Below are 15,704 nucleotides of genomic sequence, written 5' to 3'. Positions count from 1 at the left end.
AAAATGAAAATAATAGAGAATAAATTTGTTCTTAATGATTCAATATGATGAGGCTCGGATGCCACTTGCTAGAACCATAAAACAAGATCTAACTTAAACTTAACAAACCAGAATCTATCATGCCAGATCATCAAGAATAAATCAAGAACAAAACTAGATATGAAAGCGTACCTGAATCTATCGATTTCTTGAAATCTTCGGATATTATGATTTTAATCTTCCAAAGTAGCTCGCAAGTAATTCAAAGAATGCAACTCTCTCTTTTCTAAATATGAGATATTAGAAAAGTTATACATGTGTAATTTGAAAATCATAACCTTAATATATAACTTTTGCACATTAACCTAATTTCTAATCAACCAATCATTAATTAGAAATTAGTTATTAAAGTATGTATACATATTTGGCTCATACTAAAATTCAATAAATCTTAACCAAATTAGATCACTTTTAATATAGGCTAACATTTTTATGATAGTACATAATGACATGTAGAATCCAAAATAACAAAATACAATCTTATTTTTTATGATAATTATGATGTCAGTAGGTATAGATCTCAGCTTCTTCTAGGTTGGTTTTTTTTTTACAATACTTCAATAACATTTAGCTTACATTGTTAATTATAGACAATTGCTTTTCTTGCTTCGTATGAAATTGAAGAAAAATGTTGAGGGGAAATAAATTATTAACACAAAAAGTAAGTCTAGTGTGGAAAATTGAAAAATTACATTGTAAAGCTTAAGTGGAATTTAGAACAAAAGCAAAACAGGCCCTAATTAGTGCTTATTGTCAAAAAGTAATTGGACACATCAATTGCAATTGCAAGGTAATTTCTGATTCATATTATTGAAGAATTCAAGACCCATTCTTCGTTTGCTTCGTATGAAACTGAAGAAGAAAACTGTGGGTAAATTAAATTAATTGAAACAAAAAGCAAGTCTAAGTCATCAATTAAAGGTATAGTAGGACTCACAAATTTCACCCTATGACACGTTATTGAGAGATTATTCACATTGTAGTCATAAAGTGATTAATTAAATAAGAAAATTGAAAGCACAACATCCTTAATCTCTCATTAGTGCTAACAATAACAATATATTTTACAAATAAGTATTGAGTGCCGCCGGAGGGGATATCTTCCCCATGCAATTTTATCCCGGGATTCTTGAGGCAGCATTTGTTAAACATGAAACCATTTGATAGCTAAAAAAGCCCCCTACGGCATGCCTTTTCTCCCTCATTATTTTCAACCCTAATTGTGTATGTTAGAACTCGAGAATCCTAGGATAATTTTCAGACACTGGAACATTGGAATCTCGGACAGCATGTGTTAAATATGAAATCATTTTGTAGCTAAAAACGCTCACTATGGAAGAATTTTCTCCTCCACCATTTTAAACCCTAACTATGTACCTCAGACTCTAGGATAATTTTCAGACATCGTAACCCAGAAATCCCAGACAGCATGTGTTGAACATGAAATTGTTTGATGTCAGGGGTATAATTCCCTATAAAATAAACTTAGTACTTTCTGTTAAGTTTCCATACCGAAATTTCGAGCAGATTGCTACAGAACTCTAATCTTTAATTAGCTCTAACAGTCAAAAAAGTAATTCGACTCAACAATTACAAGGTATTTTCTTGTTACATTAATTATATAATACTAGTAAATAATTCAAAGCCAATAGCTTACTAATGCTGAAATAAGAAACTTTTGCTGAACATAAATTAATTAAAAGCAAGTCTTAGTCGTCCCTTGAAGGTTTAATAGTGTGGAAAATGATAAATACATGTATCAACTATATTAATGCAACTTATTTTTCCCATCGATGTAGTTTCAGGAAAAAAAAAACCCCTCATTGAAAGGACTAATGAAGAGATTGATTAAAGAATACAAATAAAAGAATGAAAGCAAAACAGGCCTAATCCTTAGTTAGAGATAATGGTCAAAAGTAATTCAACACCCATAATTGATTTGCTACCATTACCATTCAAGTTGGGTGTTTATAACGAGGGCTTTCCTCAGCTATTAGCATTCAGAATTAAAACAATCAAAACATTATTTCATTTGCTCTTGCTTCATATTTCATGATTACGATGTCAAGTATGAGGTCTCATAAACTTGTTTTATTTTTTGCAATATCTTGCCTTCTTCTTCAAGAGAAATGCACCGATGCTAGCGTGTGCAAAGAGAGTGAGAGAAAAGCACTACTTGAATTTCAGCACAGCCTTCAAGCTATGGATTCGTCAGGTGACGGCGTCCTTTCTTTCTGGGTCAGTGAGGAGTGCTGTCTTTGGAACGGCGTTTATTGCAACAGATTTACAGGATACGTTGAAAAGCTCCATCTTGGCTACCAATCTGTGGTTGTAGCAGGTACAGTTAGCCCTGTTGTTCCAATAGGGTCGGAAGCGTGTAAATTATTGTACTAAAAAATCACACAAAGTTCAATTCCCAAGGAAGAGAGGTGGATCACAAGGATCTCTTAAATACCAAGTCTTTCCTTAGTCAGAATATCCCTTCTATAGTAATTTAATAGCACAATTAAATACTACTATTATACCCTCAAATATTGAAAGAAAAATAGGACAAGAAAGAACACAAGAGTTTTAACGAGGTTCGATAAATTATACCTACGTCCTCGGGCACTAACACCAGATGATAACTTTACTATCTCCAAATTATTACAAACAAATAGAATTCCTTAAGAATTCTCAAAAATGGAGAAGAGAGAAAACTAAGAGAGAAAGATTGGTTGGGATGGTTGAAATGAGAAATGGTTAGGCCTATTTATAGTTGAGGTTTAGGGACTAACTTACAAATGGCCTAAAAAATTAGGGACCAAAATTGTAATTATCCCTTTCAACATTAAACAACTTGCCAATTATTTTTTTCTTTCAGTGCCAATTGCACCTCCCAACATTTTTGACTTTTCAACAATCTCCACCTTGAAGATTTGATTAGGATAATCACATCTTCACACACTTCCTTCAACTCCCCATATTCGATAAAGCTATCTTTTGTAGTGCCTCCAAATGCGCTCTCGAGTGCCATACACCTGAAGGTGCTCAAATTCTCAAGATGTTAATCAAGTTCAAACAATAATTAAACTTGATTGTTGTTACCACCTTGGTCATCATATCTGCGGGATTATCTACTGTCGGAATCTTCTGAAGTAGAATTTTTCCTTTTTCAAAGACTTCCCGCACAAAGTGATATCTTACGTCGATATGCTTGGTTCTTGAATGATAGACTTGATTTTTCGCTAAATGAATAGCGCTCTGACTGTCACAATATAGACTAATGTGACTTTGAACAACTCCCAAGTCTTTCAACAATCCATTAAGCCAAATAGCCTCCTTAATGCCTTTCAGAATCGCCATATATTACGCCTCAGTAGTAGACACACTCATGAGATCGTAAGGTAGACTTCCAACTCACTGGGGCTTTCGCAAGAGTAAACATATACCCCGTAGTTGAACGACGTTTATCTAAATCACCAGCAAAATCGGAATCAACATATCTAACTACAAACTGACCAAGTGCTTCATCCTGCTCAAAAACTAAACCAACATCTACGGTTTTTCGAAGATACCGTAGAATCCATTTCACAGCTTGCCAATGTCTTTTTCCAGGATCATACATATACCTGCTCACAACTCCAACAGCTTGTGAAATGTCAGGCCGCGTACACACCATCGCATACATGAAACTCCCAACTACATTAGCATATGGGACTTTTGCCATATATTCTCTTTCTTCTTCAGTTTTCAGAGATAATTGAGCACTAAGTTTCAAATGAGAAGCAAGTGGGGTACTTACATGTTTTGTGTTTTCATTTACACCAAAACATTGTAATACCTTTTTCAGATATTGCTTCTGATTCAAACAAAGCTTGCCTCTCTGTCATCTCTATTTATCTCCATACCGAGAATCTTCTTGGCCTCACCTAGATTTTTCATCTCGAACTCTTGATTCAACTAAGCCTTCAGCTTATCTATCTCTTTTTGGCTCTTCGAAGCGATTAACATATCATCAACATACAAGAGTAGATAAATGAAAGATCCATCATGCAGCTTTTGCAAATACACACAATTGTCATATTTGCGTCTTGTGTACTTCTGCCTTCTCATAAAGCTATCAAATCGCTTGTACCACTGCCTCGGGAATTGCTTCAATCCATATAGCGATTTGTTCAGCTTACAAACCCAATTTCTACCACCAATATCTGTGTATCCTTCGGGCTGAGTCATATAGATCTCCTCTTCTAACTCACCATACAAGAAAGCCGTCTTAACATCAAGTTGAGCTAGCTCCAAATTCAACTGTGCTACTAAGGCCAACAAAATTCTGATGAAGGAATGCTTCACAACAGAGGAAAATATATCATTGTAGTCAATTCCTTCCTTCTGAGCGTAGCCTTTAGCTACCAATCTTGCCTTGTAGTGAACATCTTTCTTGCTAGGAGATCCATCTTTCTTTACGAATACCCACTTGCATCCGATTGCCCTTTTACCTTTCGGTAATTGCGCCAACTCCCAAGTATTGTTCTTCCGGAGAGACTGCATTTCTTCATCCATGGCGCTTTTCCATTTATCACTTTCTAACCTTTGCATTACTTCTTGATAAGTGATAGGAATATCATCATCAACAACAGGAAGGGCGTAGGCCACTATATCAGTAAATCGAGTAGGTCTACGAATTTCTCTCCCTGGCCTTGCAACTGCAACTGGTTCTAGTGTACTTAACGGTTCTTGGGTCAGAACCTTTTCAACCTCTAATTCCTCCATTGTGGCTGGAGAATTAGACTTATTAACTAGGCAAATCCCCATCTGCTCAAACTCCACCTGTTTTGGAGTACACTCCACCTGCTGTGGAGTATCGTTTGACTGAATATCTTCATCTGCTACCTTTTTCAATGTGGTAGATTCATCAAAGGTAACATCTCTACTACAGATCATTTTCTTTGTGTCTAAGCACCAAAGACGAAATCCCTTCACTCCAGAAGTGATTCCCATAAAGAGAGCTTTCTTTGCCCTCGGATCTAACTTTGACTCCTTCACATGGTAATATGCAGTGGATCCAAACACATGTAAGGAATCATAATCTATAGCCGGTTTTCCAGACCATACCTCCAAAGGAGTTTTTCTTTCTAATACAGATGATGGCAAACGATTAACAAGATGGCCAGCGTATGTCACAGCCTCAGCCCAAAATTGCTTGCCCAACCCAGCATTGTACAACATACATCGAACTTTCTCCAGCAATGTTTGATTTATACGCTCTGCCACTCCATTCTACTGTGGTGTATCCCTAACTGTGAAGTGTCGAACAATACCATACTCTTGGCACACATCGAAGAACAGATCACTTTTATATTCCCCTCCATTGTCCATCGTAAGCCGCTTGATTTTCTTGCCAGTCTGGTTTTCGATCATAGTTTTCCATTTAAGAAAAACTCTAAGCACTTCATCCTTAGTTCTTATGGTATACACCCAAACTCTTCTAGAAAAGTCATCAACAAAAGTAACAAAGTAGTGTTTTCCTCCCAACGAAGGTGTTTTGGAAGGCCCCCACACATCGAGTGAACATATTCCAAAATACCTTTTGTATTATGGATAGCAGTCTTTGAATTTCACTCTCTTTTGCTTTTCCGAACACAATGCTCACAAAATTTTAATTTGCAAGCCTTTGCACCTTTCAACAATCCTTGCTTTGCTAGAATTTGCAAGGATTTTTCGCTGGCATGTCCCAACTTCATATGCCACAACTGCATTGAGTCCAATTCTTTGTTACCGAAAGTTGCAGCGACTGCTCTAATAACTATACTACCTTGGTAGTAATACAAGTTATTTTTTCTGATGCCCTTCAATATCACAAGTGCGCCAGATGTCACTTTCAAAACCCCATCTCTCATAGTAACAACTGAACCATTGGATTCCCAGGCTCCCAATGAGATGAGATTTTTCTTCAAACTGGGCATGTGCCGAACATCAGTCAGAACTCTGCTTGATCCATCTTGATTCTTTAATTGGATTGAACCTATCCCAATAGTTTTACAGGCATTGTCATTGCCCATATAAACAACTCCTCCATTTAGTTCTACTAAATCAGAGAACCACTCCCGGTTAGGGGACATATGATAGGCATAACCCGAATCCAATATCCACTCATCTAAATGGAACGACGATGATGATGCAACCAATGATAGTTCAGAGTCACTGGTATCATGCTTTACAACACAGGCATCTACAGCAGCTTTTCCCTTATTGTAACACCCCAAACCCGGCCCAGACGTTATGGCCAAATTTGACGTGCCACATCGGAGTTAAAAATCTGAGTTTCGTTTTAGAGTTTTTAAAAGCCATATGTTTTTTGAGTTAACAAAGTGTATGGAAGTGGGCACCGGTAGGTATCCGAGACAGAGGAGGTGAGCCATGAAGGTCGCTTAAGTACCAAGCTCTTTGATTGGAACCAATCCTAGACATGCCCACAACCATAGCCACACTTTGTTATATCGAGTTTAAATTTGTTTAAGTGGACGTCTTTGATAAATCGATTAATCGTGATGTTGAGATATTTTAAAACAAATATTGTTTTGAAAACACGTCCTAAGTCTAGCCCATTTGAATAATTATTAACCAATTTTTTAAAGTTATTACAATTAAAATAATCCGAAAAAAATGAAAGGAAAGTTAAAATTGGCCTTATTACAACCCAAAAGTAAATAATAATTAAAGTAATTAAAATGAAAACCAATACTTGTTTAAAAGCCCAAAGATGATCACCGTGGCCACTCCAATCCTCTCCGCCCAAGTCCTCACATCAAGGCTCACTGCAAGGTTAAGGAAGGGGGGTGAGTTTGGAAACTCAGTGTGCAACAAGCCCCTTTCAGAGCCCAAAACAATAACGGCCTATTGGGTCTAAGCCCAAATCCAATCTCAATCATGCTTTGGGCAGTAGCCCTTTTCATATTTCATATTTCATATCTTGGGCGAAGCCTTTTCATATTTCATATTACTGGGCCGAAGCCTTTACTGTAAACGGTATGGCCCTTAGGCCCATTTCAATGTCACATATAATTTCAATGAAAGAATGCAACCCATTTGGGGAGACTACTCAACCCACCATCCGCTACTCTCCACCCGTACCAACCAACACACCATGTGGGGATTAACTCGACCCACCCCGCCAAACTCTCCACTGGCAGCATAGCTGCTTTATCATATAACTGGAGGCCTAGCCTCTTTTAATAACTGGGGCCAAAGCCCTTTCAATAACTGGGGCATAAGCCCTTTTATAACTGGGGCATAAGCCCTTTCGATAACTGGGGCATAAGCCCTTTTTCACTTCCTCCATCCATATAAAAACCCAACCCGATGCATTTATGATTACCTCATGTGCATATCATACATATCATGTGCGTATCATACATTTCATGTGCATATCATACATACCATATTTATCAAAATCCCATGTATTAAAATCATACATAAACCCTAGGGGTATAATGGTCATTTTTACCTAGGGGCAAAACGGTCATTTTCATATTATAAGGGTAATCTTGTAATTTTACCAAAAATTAGGGTTTCCATGTTTATTAATGATTACTTAACAATTCATGGGTGCAAACAGTGATTCTGGCCCATTTTTAGCGAAAACGAGTTATTGGGCCTAAAACCCTTAATGAGCCCTACTTAGCCAATTTCGTCATCTCGGCCCATTTAGCCTATATTCCATAACGGTTTTAACAGTCTTATCATGCCATATAACAGATTTTCGTTTACTACCAATTTTTCCCAAATGGGCCCGAAAGCCCAATGGGCCCCACTTCGACCCCTCGAGGCCCAACTTACCAAGAACGCCAAAACTCACACTCTTACCGTTTCCATCGTTCTCGATCATCGTCTCATTGATTCTAACTAACTAGTGAGTGTTCGCTTGCTCACAAGTCCTCGAAATGCCAGAATTTCGGCATTTCGGCTTTTCGGCATTTATCGCTTTAAGCTATGAAAAAGGGTTCGTTACACACCTGATTTGCGATTTTCCTTGACGAGATCTCCCATGCGATTTCTCCTATAATCAATTGTTTAACTAGATCAGCTCGCAATAATTGAACCAAAATAAGAACTTTCCAATATTAACACTTACACATTCGCCACCATCCATAATGGCCTTAGGCACCTTACCTTTGTCGCGATTGATGACTAGGCCTAGCTACTCCGTGATCCAAGCTACTCCAAAACGACACTACACCTTGCTGCTCCTTCAATAAATAAACCAAAAATATTAAAAGAAGACCCCATAAAGTCTATGCCCATATTCGCCATCTCCCTAAATTAAAGAGGTTTGGCTTTTCTTAAACTCCCTAATATTGAATTGATTAAAGCTACGAGCACTTACCAAGGTTCACTTACCCAAACGGTTTCAATCCGTGTTAACTCCGATTCAACGCAGATGCAGACTCTAAAACACTAGCGTAACCCGTACCACAAGGATCCTACGAATCGGCCACCAAGTCACCCAAGGGTCTTTGTGCTTTTGGCTTTTGGGTCATGAAGAAAAAGTGGTTATGGACCAAAAGGGTGTTGACAAAAGAGTTGAAAGGCTTTTAAAATAACAAGAATCGGCTAAAAAGAAAAGAACAAGTGTATACCTTTATAGAGCAATCGACTTTCTTTGACTCCTTGATTTGGCTTATTGATATTCGGTTAGAAACGAGAAGAATGATAGGTTCGGCTTTTACTATAAAGAAGAGAGGAAGAATAAGAAGTAGAGAGTTTGTGGAAGAAATAACGAAAGAGAAAAGAGAGGATTAGCTTAAGAACAATCGGCAAGAGGAGAAAGAAAGAGAAGAAGGCTACATACCAAAGAAGAAATCGGCACACTAAGACCCTAATGCCGAAATTAACTAGCCTAATACCCTTACGCCAAAAATCCCTCTCAAATCTCCCTTCCAAACGGCTAAGCTCTATCCTTCTCTCAAATCCTAAAATCTCTCCCTTATCCCTCCTTAATTTATGCATTTGACTTGATCCAACTCTCCTCTTACGAATCCATTTAGGTTCCAACACTTACCCTTCCTGCACATAAAAATAAATCCTCTTATTTGCCAACACAGGGAATCGAACCCAGGACTTCCTTTATGCTCCACACGCCACCTTTTTAGGAGCTTAGTGGCGTCACCCTTTCCACTTTACTACAGCTTTTTTTGTGATACATTTTACCCACAACTTAATATAAGGGCACCTAGCCAGAACCCCTAACTCCTAAGTCCAAAATTTTAAAAATTCTACCGGGTTTTGGCCAACTCATGGGCCTTCCATAAGCCCATTAACATACCCACATTATGAATTCCATAATCACATACCAAATTTTAGAAATTTACTTAAAATATCAAGAATCGCGAAAAACCCGAAAATCAGGATGTTACACTTATTCTTCAGCTTTGGACAATTTTTCTTCCAGTGGCCTTTCTCATGACAAAAGGCACATTCATCTTTCCCGAGTCTGGACTTTGACTTTGATCTCCCTTTTTGAGTTATTTTTCGAGTGTATGAACGACCTCGGACTACTAAAGCTTCTATATCTCTGATTAAGTTTTTCTGTTTGTCCTTTTTTCTCTGTTCATAACTGTATAAGGCCGCACAGACTTCGCTCAGAGATATATCACTCCTGCCATGAAGTAGAGTAGTTTTTAGGAACTCAAACTCTTCAGGAAGTGACCCCAACAGCATTAAAGCTAAATCTTCATCTTTGAATGTCTCATCTATTTTTAGAAAATCAGCGACTAACTGATTAAATTTGGTGATGTGATCATTCATTGTGGTACCTGGGACGTAAGTGAAGTGAAATAGTCTTTTCTTCAAGTGAAGCTTATTTTGACTGTTTTTCTTCAAAAAATTTTCTTCAAGTGCCACCCACAACTTATTTGCAGAAGTCTCCTTTGAAAAAGCATACCTCTGCTCTCGAGAAAGGCATGATCGAATTGTGCCACATGCCAACCGATTGATCGCCTTCCAATCTTTCTTCTATACATTATCTGGTTTCTCTTCATCAATGGAAATGTCTAGACCCTGCTGAAAAAGGGCATCTAGAACCTCACTTTGCCACATACCAAAATGGCTCGTGCCATCAAAGATCTCCACGGCCAATCTTGCATTTGTAATTGTCGGTCTTGTCCACATGGACGATGTTGAAGCTCCTACACCGACCATTTTCTCCATAATCTTTCAATATACCTAAGGAAATCTTTTCTGATGTGGAAGATCAGTTTAAACTGCAACCACAGAGCATACTACGATTAACCTTCGACTCTTGATACCACTTGTTGTTCCAATAGGGTCGGAAGCGTGTAAATTATTGTACTAAAAAATCACACAAAGTTCAATTCCCAGGGAAGAGAGGTGGATCACAAGGATCTCTTAAATACCAAATATTTCCTTAGTCAGAATATCCCTTCTATAGTAATTTAATAGCACAATTAAATACTAGTATTATACCCTCAAATATTGAAAGAAAAATAGGACAAGAAAGAACACAAGAGTTTTAACGAGGTTCAGTAAATTATACCTACGTCCTCGGGCACAACACTAGATAATAACTTTACTATCTCCAAATTATTACAAACAAATAGAATTCCTTAAGAATTCTCAATTGGAGAAGAGAGAAAACTAAAAGAGAAAGATTGGTTGGGATGGTTGAAATGAGAAATGGTTAGGCCTATTTATAGTTGAGGTTTAGGGACTAACTTGCAAATGGCCTAAAAAATTAGGGACCAAAATTGCAATTATCCCTTTCAACTTTAAACAACTTGCCAATTATTTTTTTCTTTCGGTGCCAATTGCACCTCCCACCATTTTTAACTTTTCAACAAGCCCTTCACTGCTTAAACTACATCATTTGACTTCTTTAGATTTCAGCAGTAATAATTTTAATGGAAGTTTCATCCCAGTGTTCTTTGGTTCTTTGAAAAAATTGAAATTACTGGATCTCTCTAATGCTAATTTTAGAGGTCCAATTCCTCCTCTACTTGAAAATATTTCAATGTTAGAGACTCTTAGATTGGGTGGCAACGGTAGAGTTTTCAGTGTTGGAAAACTTGAGTGGCTTTCCTATCTTTCTCGTTTGAAAGAGGTTAATCTCAGTTTCACTAACCTGAGCAATGCCAATGATTGGTCTCTAATCATTAACCATCTTCCTTTGCTTCAAAAACTAAATCTGAGAGATTGTGATCTTCCAAGCATCTCATCTTTTTCTGTTTCCCTTACCAACTCTTCTACATCTCTCAACACTCTCGATCTCTCTCATAATAATCTCCCTTCTTCTGCCATATATCCATGGTTGTTTAATGTTAGCAGCAACCTTGTTTCACTTGACCTTTAAGTAACCAGTTGAAAGGTCCAATTCCAGATGCTTTCGGGAACATGTTGGATATTCAATAACTTTATCTTAGTGATAATCTTTTTATATTAGCAGAAAATCAAGTTAGGGGCGATTCTGGGTTGAATGAAATCAGAAAATTACCAGATATTAATATTCTAGATCTTGGGTACAACCTTTTAAATGGATCCATAAGCAAAAGTATTGGATAACTTTCCAACTTGCCTGTCTTGCGGTTTGCAGGGAATTCTTTTGATAGTGATGTCATTTCCGAAGCTCATTTCTCAAATTTCACTTATTTACGGAACTTGGATTTATCGTACACTTCTTTGACTTTAAAAGTCAACACTGGATGGATTCTTCCTTTTCAATTGAGTCAAAGAAAGCATTGCTCTTGCAAGTTAGGGCCTCGTTTCCCAGATTGGGTTCGGCCTCAAAGGGACGTCCTAACCCCTCGCTTTTATAAATACTCCAAAGATTACCTTGATATTTCTGCTTCAGGAATTCTAGATTCTCTTCCCTACTGGTTTTGGGACAAATTTTGGGGATTTTCGTACATAAACATGTCTTTCAATCAGATCAGTGGTACTTTTCCAAATGCCTCTATCCACACAAGCCATCTAGATCTAAGCTCTAATAATTTTTCAGGACCATTGCAATGTTTTTCTTTAGACATTTCAAAAATGATGTCCATTAACCTTTCCAAAAACAAGTTTACTGGTTCAGTCTCTCCAATTTGCAATATTATCGGTGATTTGGCATTGTTTGATCTCTCAAATAATCTATTTGCTGGAGTGGTTCCAGACTGCTTTGAAAGTTTCCCGTTTTTAACAGCTTTGAATTTGGGTGATAATGGTTTCTCCGGCTCACTTCCAAGCTCTTTAGGATATCTGATTTCTCTTGAAATGCTCAGTTTACGTGGTAATAAATTCTCTGGAGAATTACCTTCATCTTTACAGAATTGTGCCAAGTTAAAATTTCTGGACTTGAGTGATAATGAATTATCAAGAGAAATACCTATGTGGATCGGTCAGAAGCTTTCATCGTTGGTTTTTCTTAGCCTTCAAGGGAACTAGTTCAAGGGAAGGATTCCCCATTGTTATAGTATCTAATACGTGTGCATGTGCTTAATATGTAGTCTAGCTTTGTGGTTAGGCAGTTAGTTACAAAAGTTAGTAATCTGTTATATTCTGTTGACAACAGTTTTTAGTCTTCATCTTTCTATATAAGCATACGTTGTAAACAGATTAAGCAGAGTATGATAATTCATTACCTTGTGAGTATTATTTCTTCTTGAGTATTCTTTCATGGTATCAGTCGCTCGGTGATCTTTGGGCATGGCTAACACGCATTCTACCGGATCCGATTCTGTTGAGCCTAGTGGCTCGGTGTTTCTTGGTGACCGAGTGGTCACCTCTTTTCCTCGACACGAGGTTGTTAAACTAGATGAAGGCACGTTTGTTCAATGGCAGCAGCAGGTCCGGCTTATTCTTCGTGGCTACGGATTGTTTGGGCTTCTTGATGGCTCATTGACGGCTCCGGCGCGGTTTATTCACTCTCCCGACGGTGATCTTGTTGTGAATCCGGTTGTTTCGGTCTTTGATCAACAAGACAGTTTACTTACATCTTGGCTGTTATCCACCATCAGCGCTTCATTTTTGTCCTCTGTTACTGATGTTCGCACTGCTCGTGATGTTTGGAACGTGGCGAACAATTTGTTTGCAGCCGATTCTAGTACGAAGCAATCACAGTTGCGCCACGAACTCCATTCTCTCCGGAAAGGTACCCTTTCTATTCGTTCCTATGTGAATAAGATCACCAGCTTGTGCACTCTTCTTGCAGCATCTGGATCTCAGATCTCAGAGGCCGAACGGACGGCGGTTCTCCTTGCTGGACTCTCATCTGAGTTTGATGCTGTCGCTTCCTCTGTGTCTCTCTCTACCGGACCATTGACGTTTCAACGCATAATCGATACTTTGATTGAGTGTGAAGCCCGCCAAGTTCGGTCCGCTCAGGAGGTGTTAGTTGCTGCGAATACAGTTGAAAGGCCACCTCTTCAGTCGACGGATGGTTCATTTCGGGGAGGAGGTCGTTCTTTTGTTAGTGGTCGAGGGCGTTCGTTTCGACCGAGAGTCCAGTGCCAAATTTGTAACCGATATGGACATCTTGCGCAGCGATGTTATTATCGGTATAGTCGTGATGAGCAATCGCCGGTTGATGCACCGGTGGTTCGACGGGAAGGCTTTGCATCTGGATTTGGGCGAGATGATGATCGAGTAAGAGAGAATGGCTTCGGTCAAAATTATGGAAATTTCGGTCAAAATTGGAGGCCTTTTGTTTGGCCAAATTATGAATTGGCAAATGGTGTCCCACGTGGGTCACATGCAGGGACTAGAAATAATGGATTAAATCCATTTGTTAAATATGGAAATGGGCCGCGCATTAGTGATGATCCAAATCCATATGATAGTGGGCGTCCAAATCCATATGATAGTGGGCGTGACTTTGGTGATATGGGGTTTCAATTGTATAATGATTCATTGGGCAATGCATATGGTAAAGGGGGTTTAAGGTCAAGTGGGCCTAGTAGGTCGGTTCGATCCCGTACACCTGATGGTCAATTTATACATGAGCCCTCTGCAAATTGTGTTGGTGTTGATCGATCTTGGCAGACTGTTCATGAGGCTCCATGGCGAACAAAACCACGTGCTCGTGTGTTCAGTGTTGCCTCATCTCCGTATGACTCCTCTCAGTTTGTTAGGCTTCCTCCTCGACTTCCTGAGTTGCATACCTCGGATTATTCTGATGCTTCTGCATATGACTCGAATTTTAATTCTACAGATTCCTATGTTCCGTTGCCGGTCGGGAGCACATCCTGGTGCCCAGACTCGGGGGCTACCCATCACGTCTGTAAGAATGCTTCCGATTTACGTGACTCCACTTCTTATACAGGTACTTCTTCTCTCTTAATGGGTAATGGGGTCTCGTCCAAAATATCATCCATTGGGAATACACATTTCTCTACAGAAAAGAAATTGTTACATCTTACGAATGTGCTATGTGTGCCTAGTATTCGGAAAAATTTATTATCGGTGTCTAAGTTTGCTACTGACAACAATGTTTTTTTTGAGTTTCACCCTTCATATTGTGTGATTAAGGACATCCAGACCCAGGAAATCTTAATGCGGGGCCAAGTTCGTGAAGGGCTCTATCAGTTCTCAGTCGGTTCCAGTGTTTTGTCTCCATCTGTTAACAACATCGTTGTTCAACGATCTTCTACAGCTGATGATATCTTTGCTTTGTGGCATAAAAGGCTGGGACATCCTGCTCCTAATATTGTAAAAGCTGTTCTAGATAACTGTCGTATTTCTATAACTAAAAATCGTCTGGATAATGTTTGTGTTGCCTGTCAAAAAGGAAAATCGCATAAGTTGCCCTTTGCTCATTCTAATACTAAGTACGTTGATCTGTTTGAATTGGTTGTTTCTGATTTGTGGGGCCCAGCTGCTGTTCCCTGTGAAGGAAATTTGTATTATGTTTCGTTCATTGACATGACTAGTCGGTTCACCTGGGTATATTTGATCAGTCGCAAATCTCAAGCCGTAGAGTGTTTTGGTCAATTTCAAAAAATGGTTCTCACTCAGTTCGGGAAGTGTATTAAAAAATTTCAAAGTGATTGGAGTGGTGAGTTTCGTGTTTTCTCGTCTGTGCTTGCTAGTCAGGGGATACTTCATCGAGTCTCCTGTCCTCATACTTCTGAGCAAAATGGTGTCGCCGAACGTAAGCATAGGCATATTGTGGAGACTGGTCTTACTCTTTTGGCTCAAGCCAATTTACCAATGAACTATTGGGGCTATGCCTTTTGCAGTGCAGTTCATCTTATTAATCGGTTGCCCACCCCTGTGTTGGACGGACGATCCCCGTATCAAAGTTTGTTTAATCATGAACCAACTTATGATCATCTGAGAGTGTTTGGTTGTTGTTGTTTTCCATATTTACGTCCGTTTGTTAAACACAAGCTTGAGTTTCGCTCCCAACCGTCTACATTCTAGGGTATAGTGTGCATCATAAAGGGTATTTTTGTCTGACACCCGATGGTAAGGTTGTTGTTTCTCGACATGTTGTGTTTGATGAAAATCGTTTTCTGTTTCCAGTCTCTTCTTCTGCTAGTGACCAGACGTCTTCAGGTACTACTACATATGTTCCTGTAGTTCGATCATTTTCCACTACGGAACCTGGATTGTCGTCTGCTTCTACAACTGGGGTTCCTCTGGGAAGTCATAATTGTGACTCCGCTCTGCGTGATTCGTCTGCTACTTGC

The 15,704-nt window shown here is 38.8% G+C and overlaps 1 protein-coding gene across 1 annotated transcript; it reads left to right on the top strand.

Moving 5' to 3' along the window:
- The first annotated feature begins 11,047 nt into the window (after positions 1-11,047).
- On the top strand, positions 11,048-12,459 carry LOC108458782 (receptor-like protein EIX2). The gene is made up of 3 exons (XM_017758177.2): positions 11,048-11,343; positions 11,457-11,584; positions 11,627-12,459. The coding sequence occupies exons 1-3, from the start codon at positions 11,048-11,050 to the stop codon at positions 12,457-12,459; spliced, it is 1,257 nt and encodes a 418-aa protein (XP_017613666.2).
- Positions 12,460-15,704: the final 3,245 nt, after the last annotated feature.

The sequence above is a fragment of the Gossypium arboreum genome, chromosome 5, assembly GCF_025698485.1.
Source record: "Gossypium arboreum isolate Shixiya-1 chromosome 5, ASM2569848v2, whole genome shotgun sequence".
NCBI lineage: Eukaryota > Viridiplantae > Streptophyta > Magnoliopsida > Malvales > Malvaceae > Gossypium > Gossypium arboreum.
The sequence above is the reverse complement of the archived record's forward strand: the minus strand, read 5'-3'. Positions and strand labels throughout refer to the sequence as shown.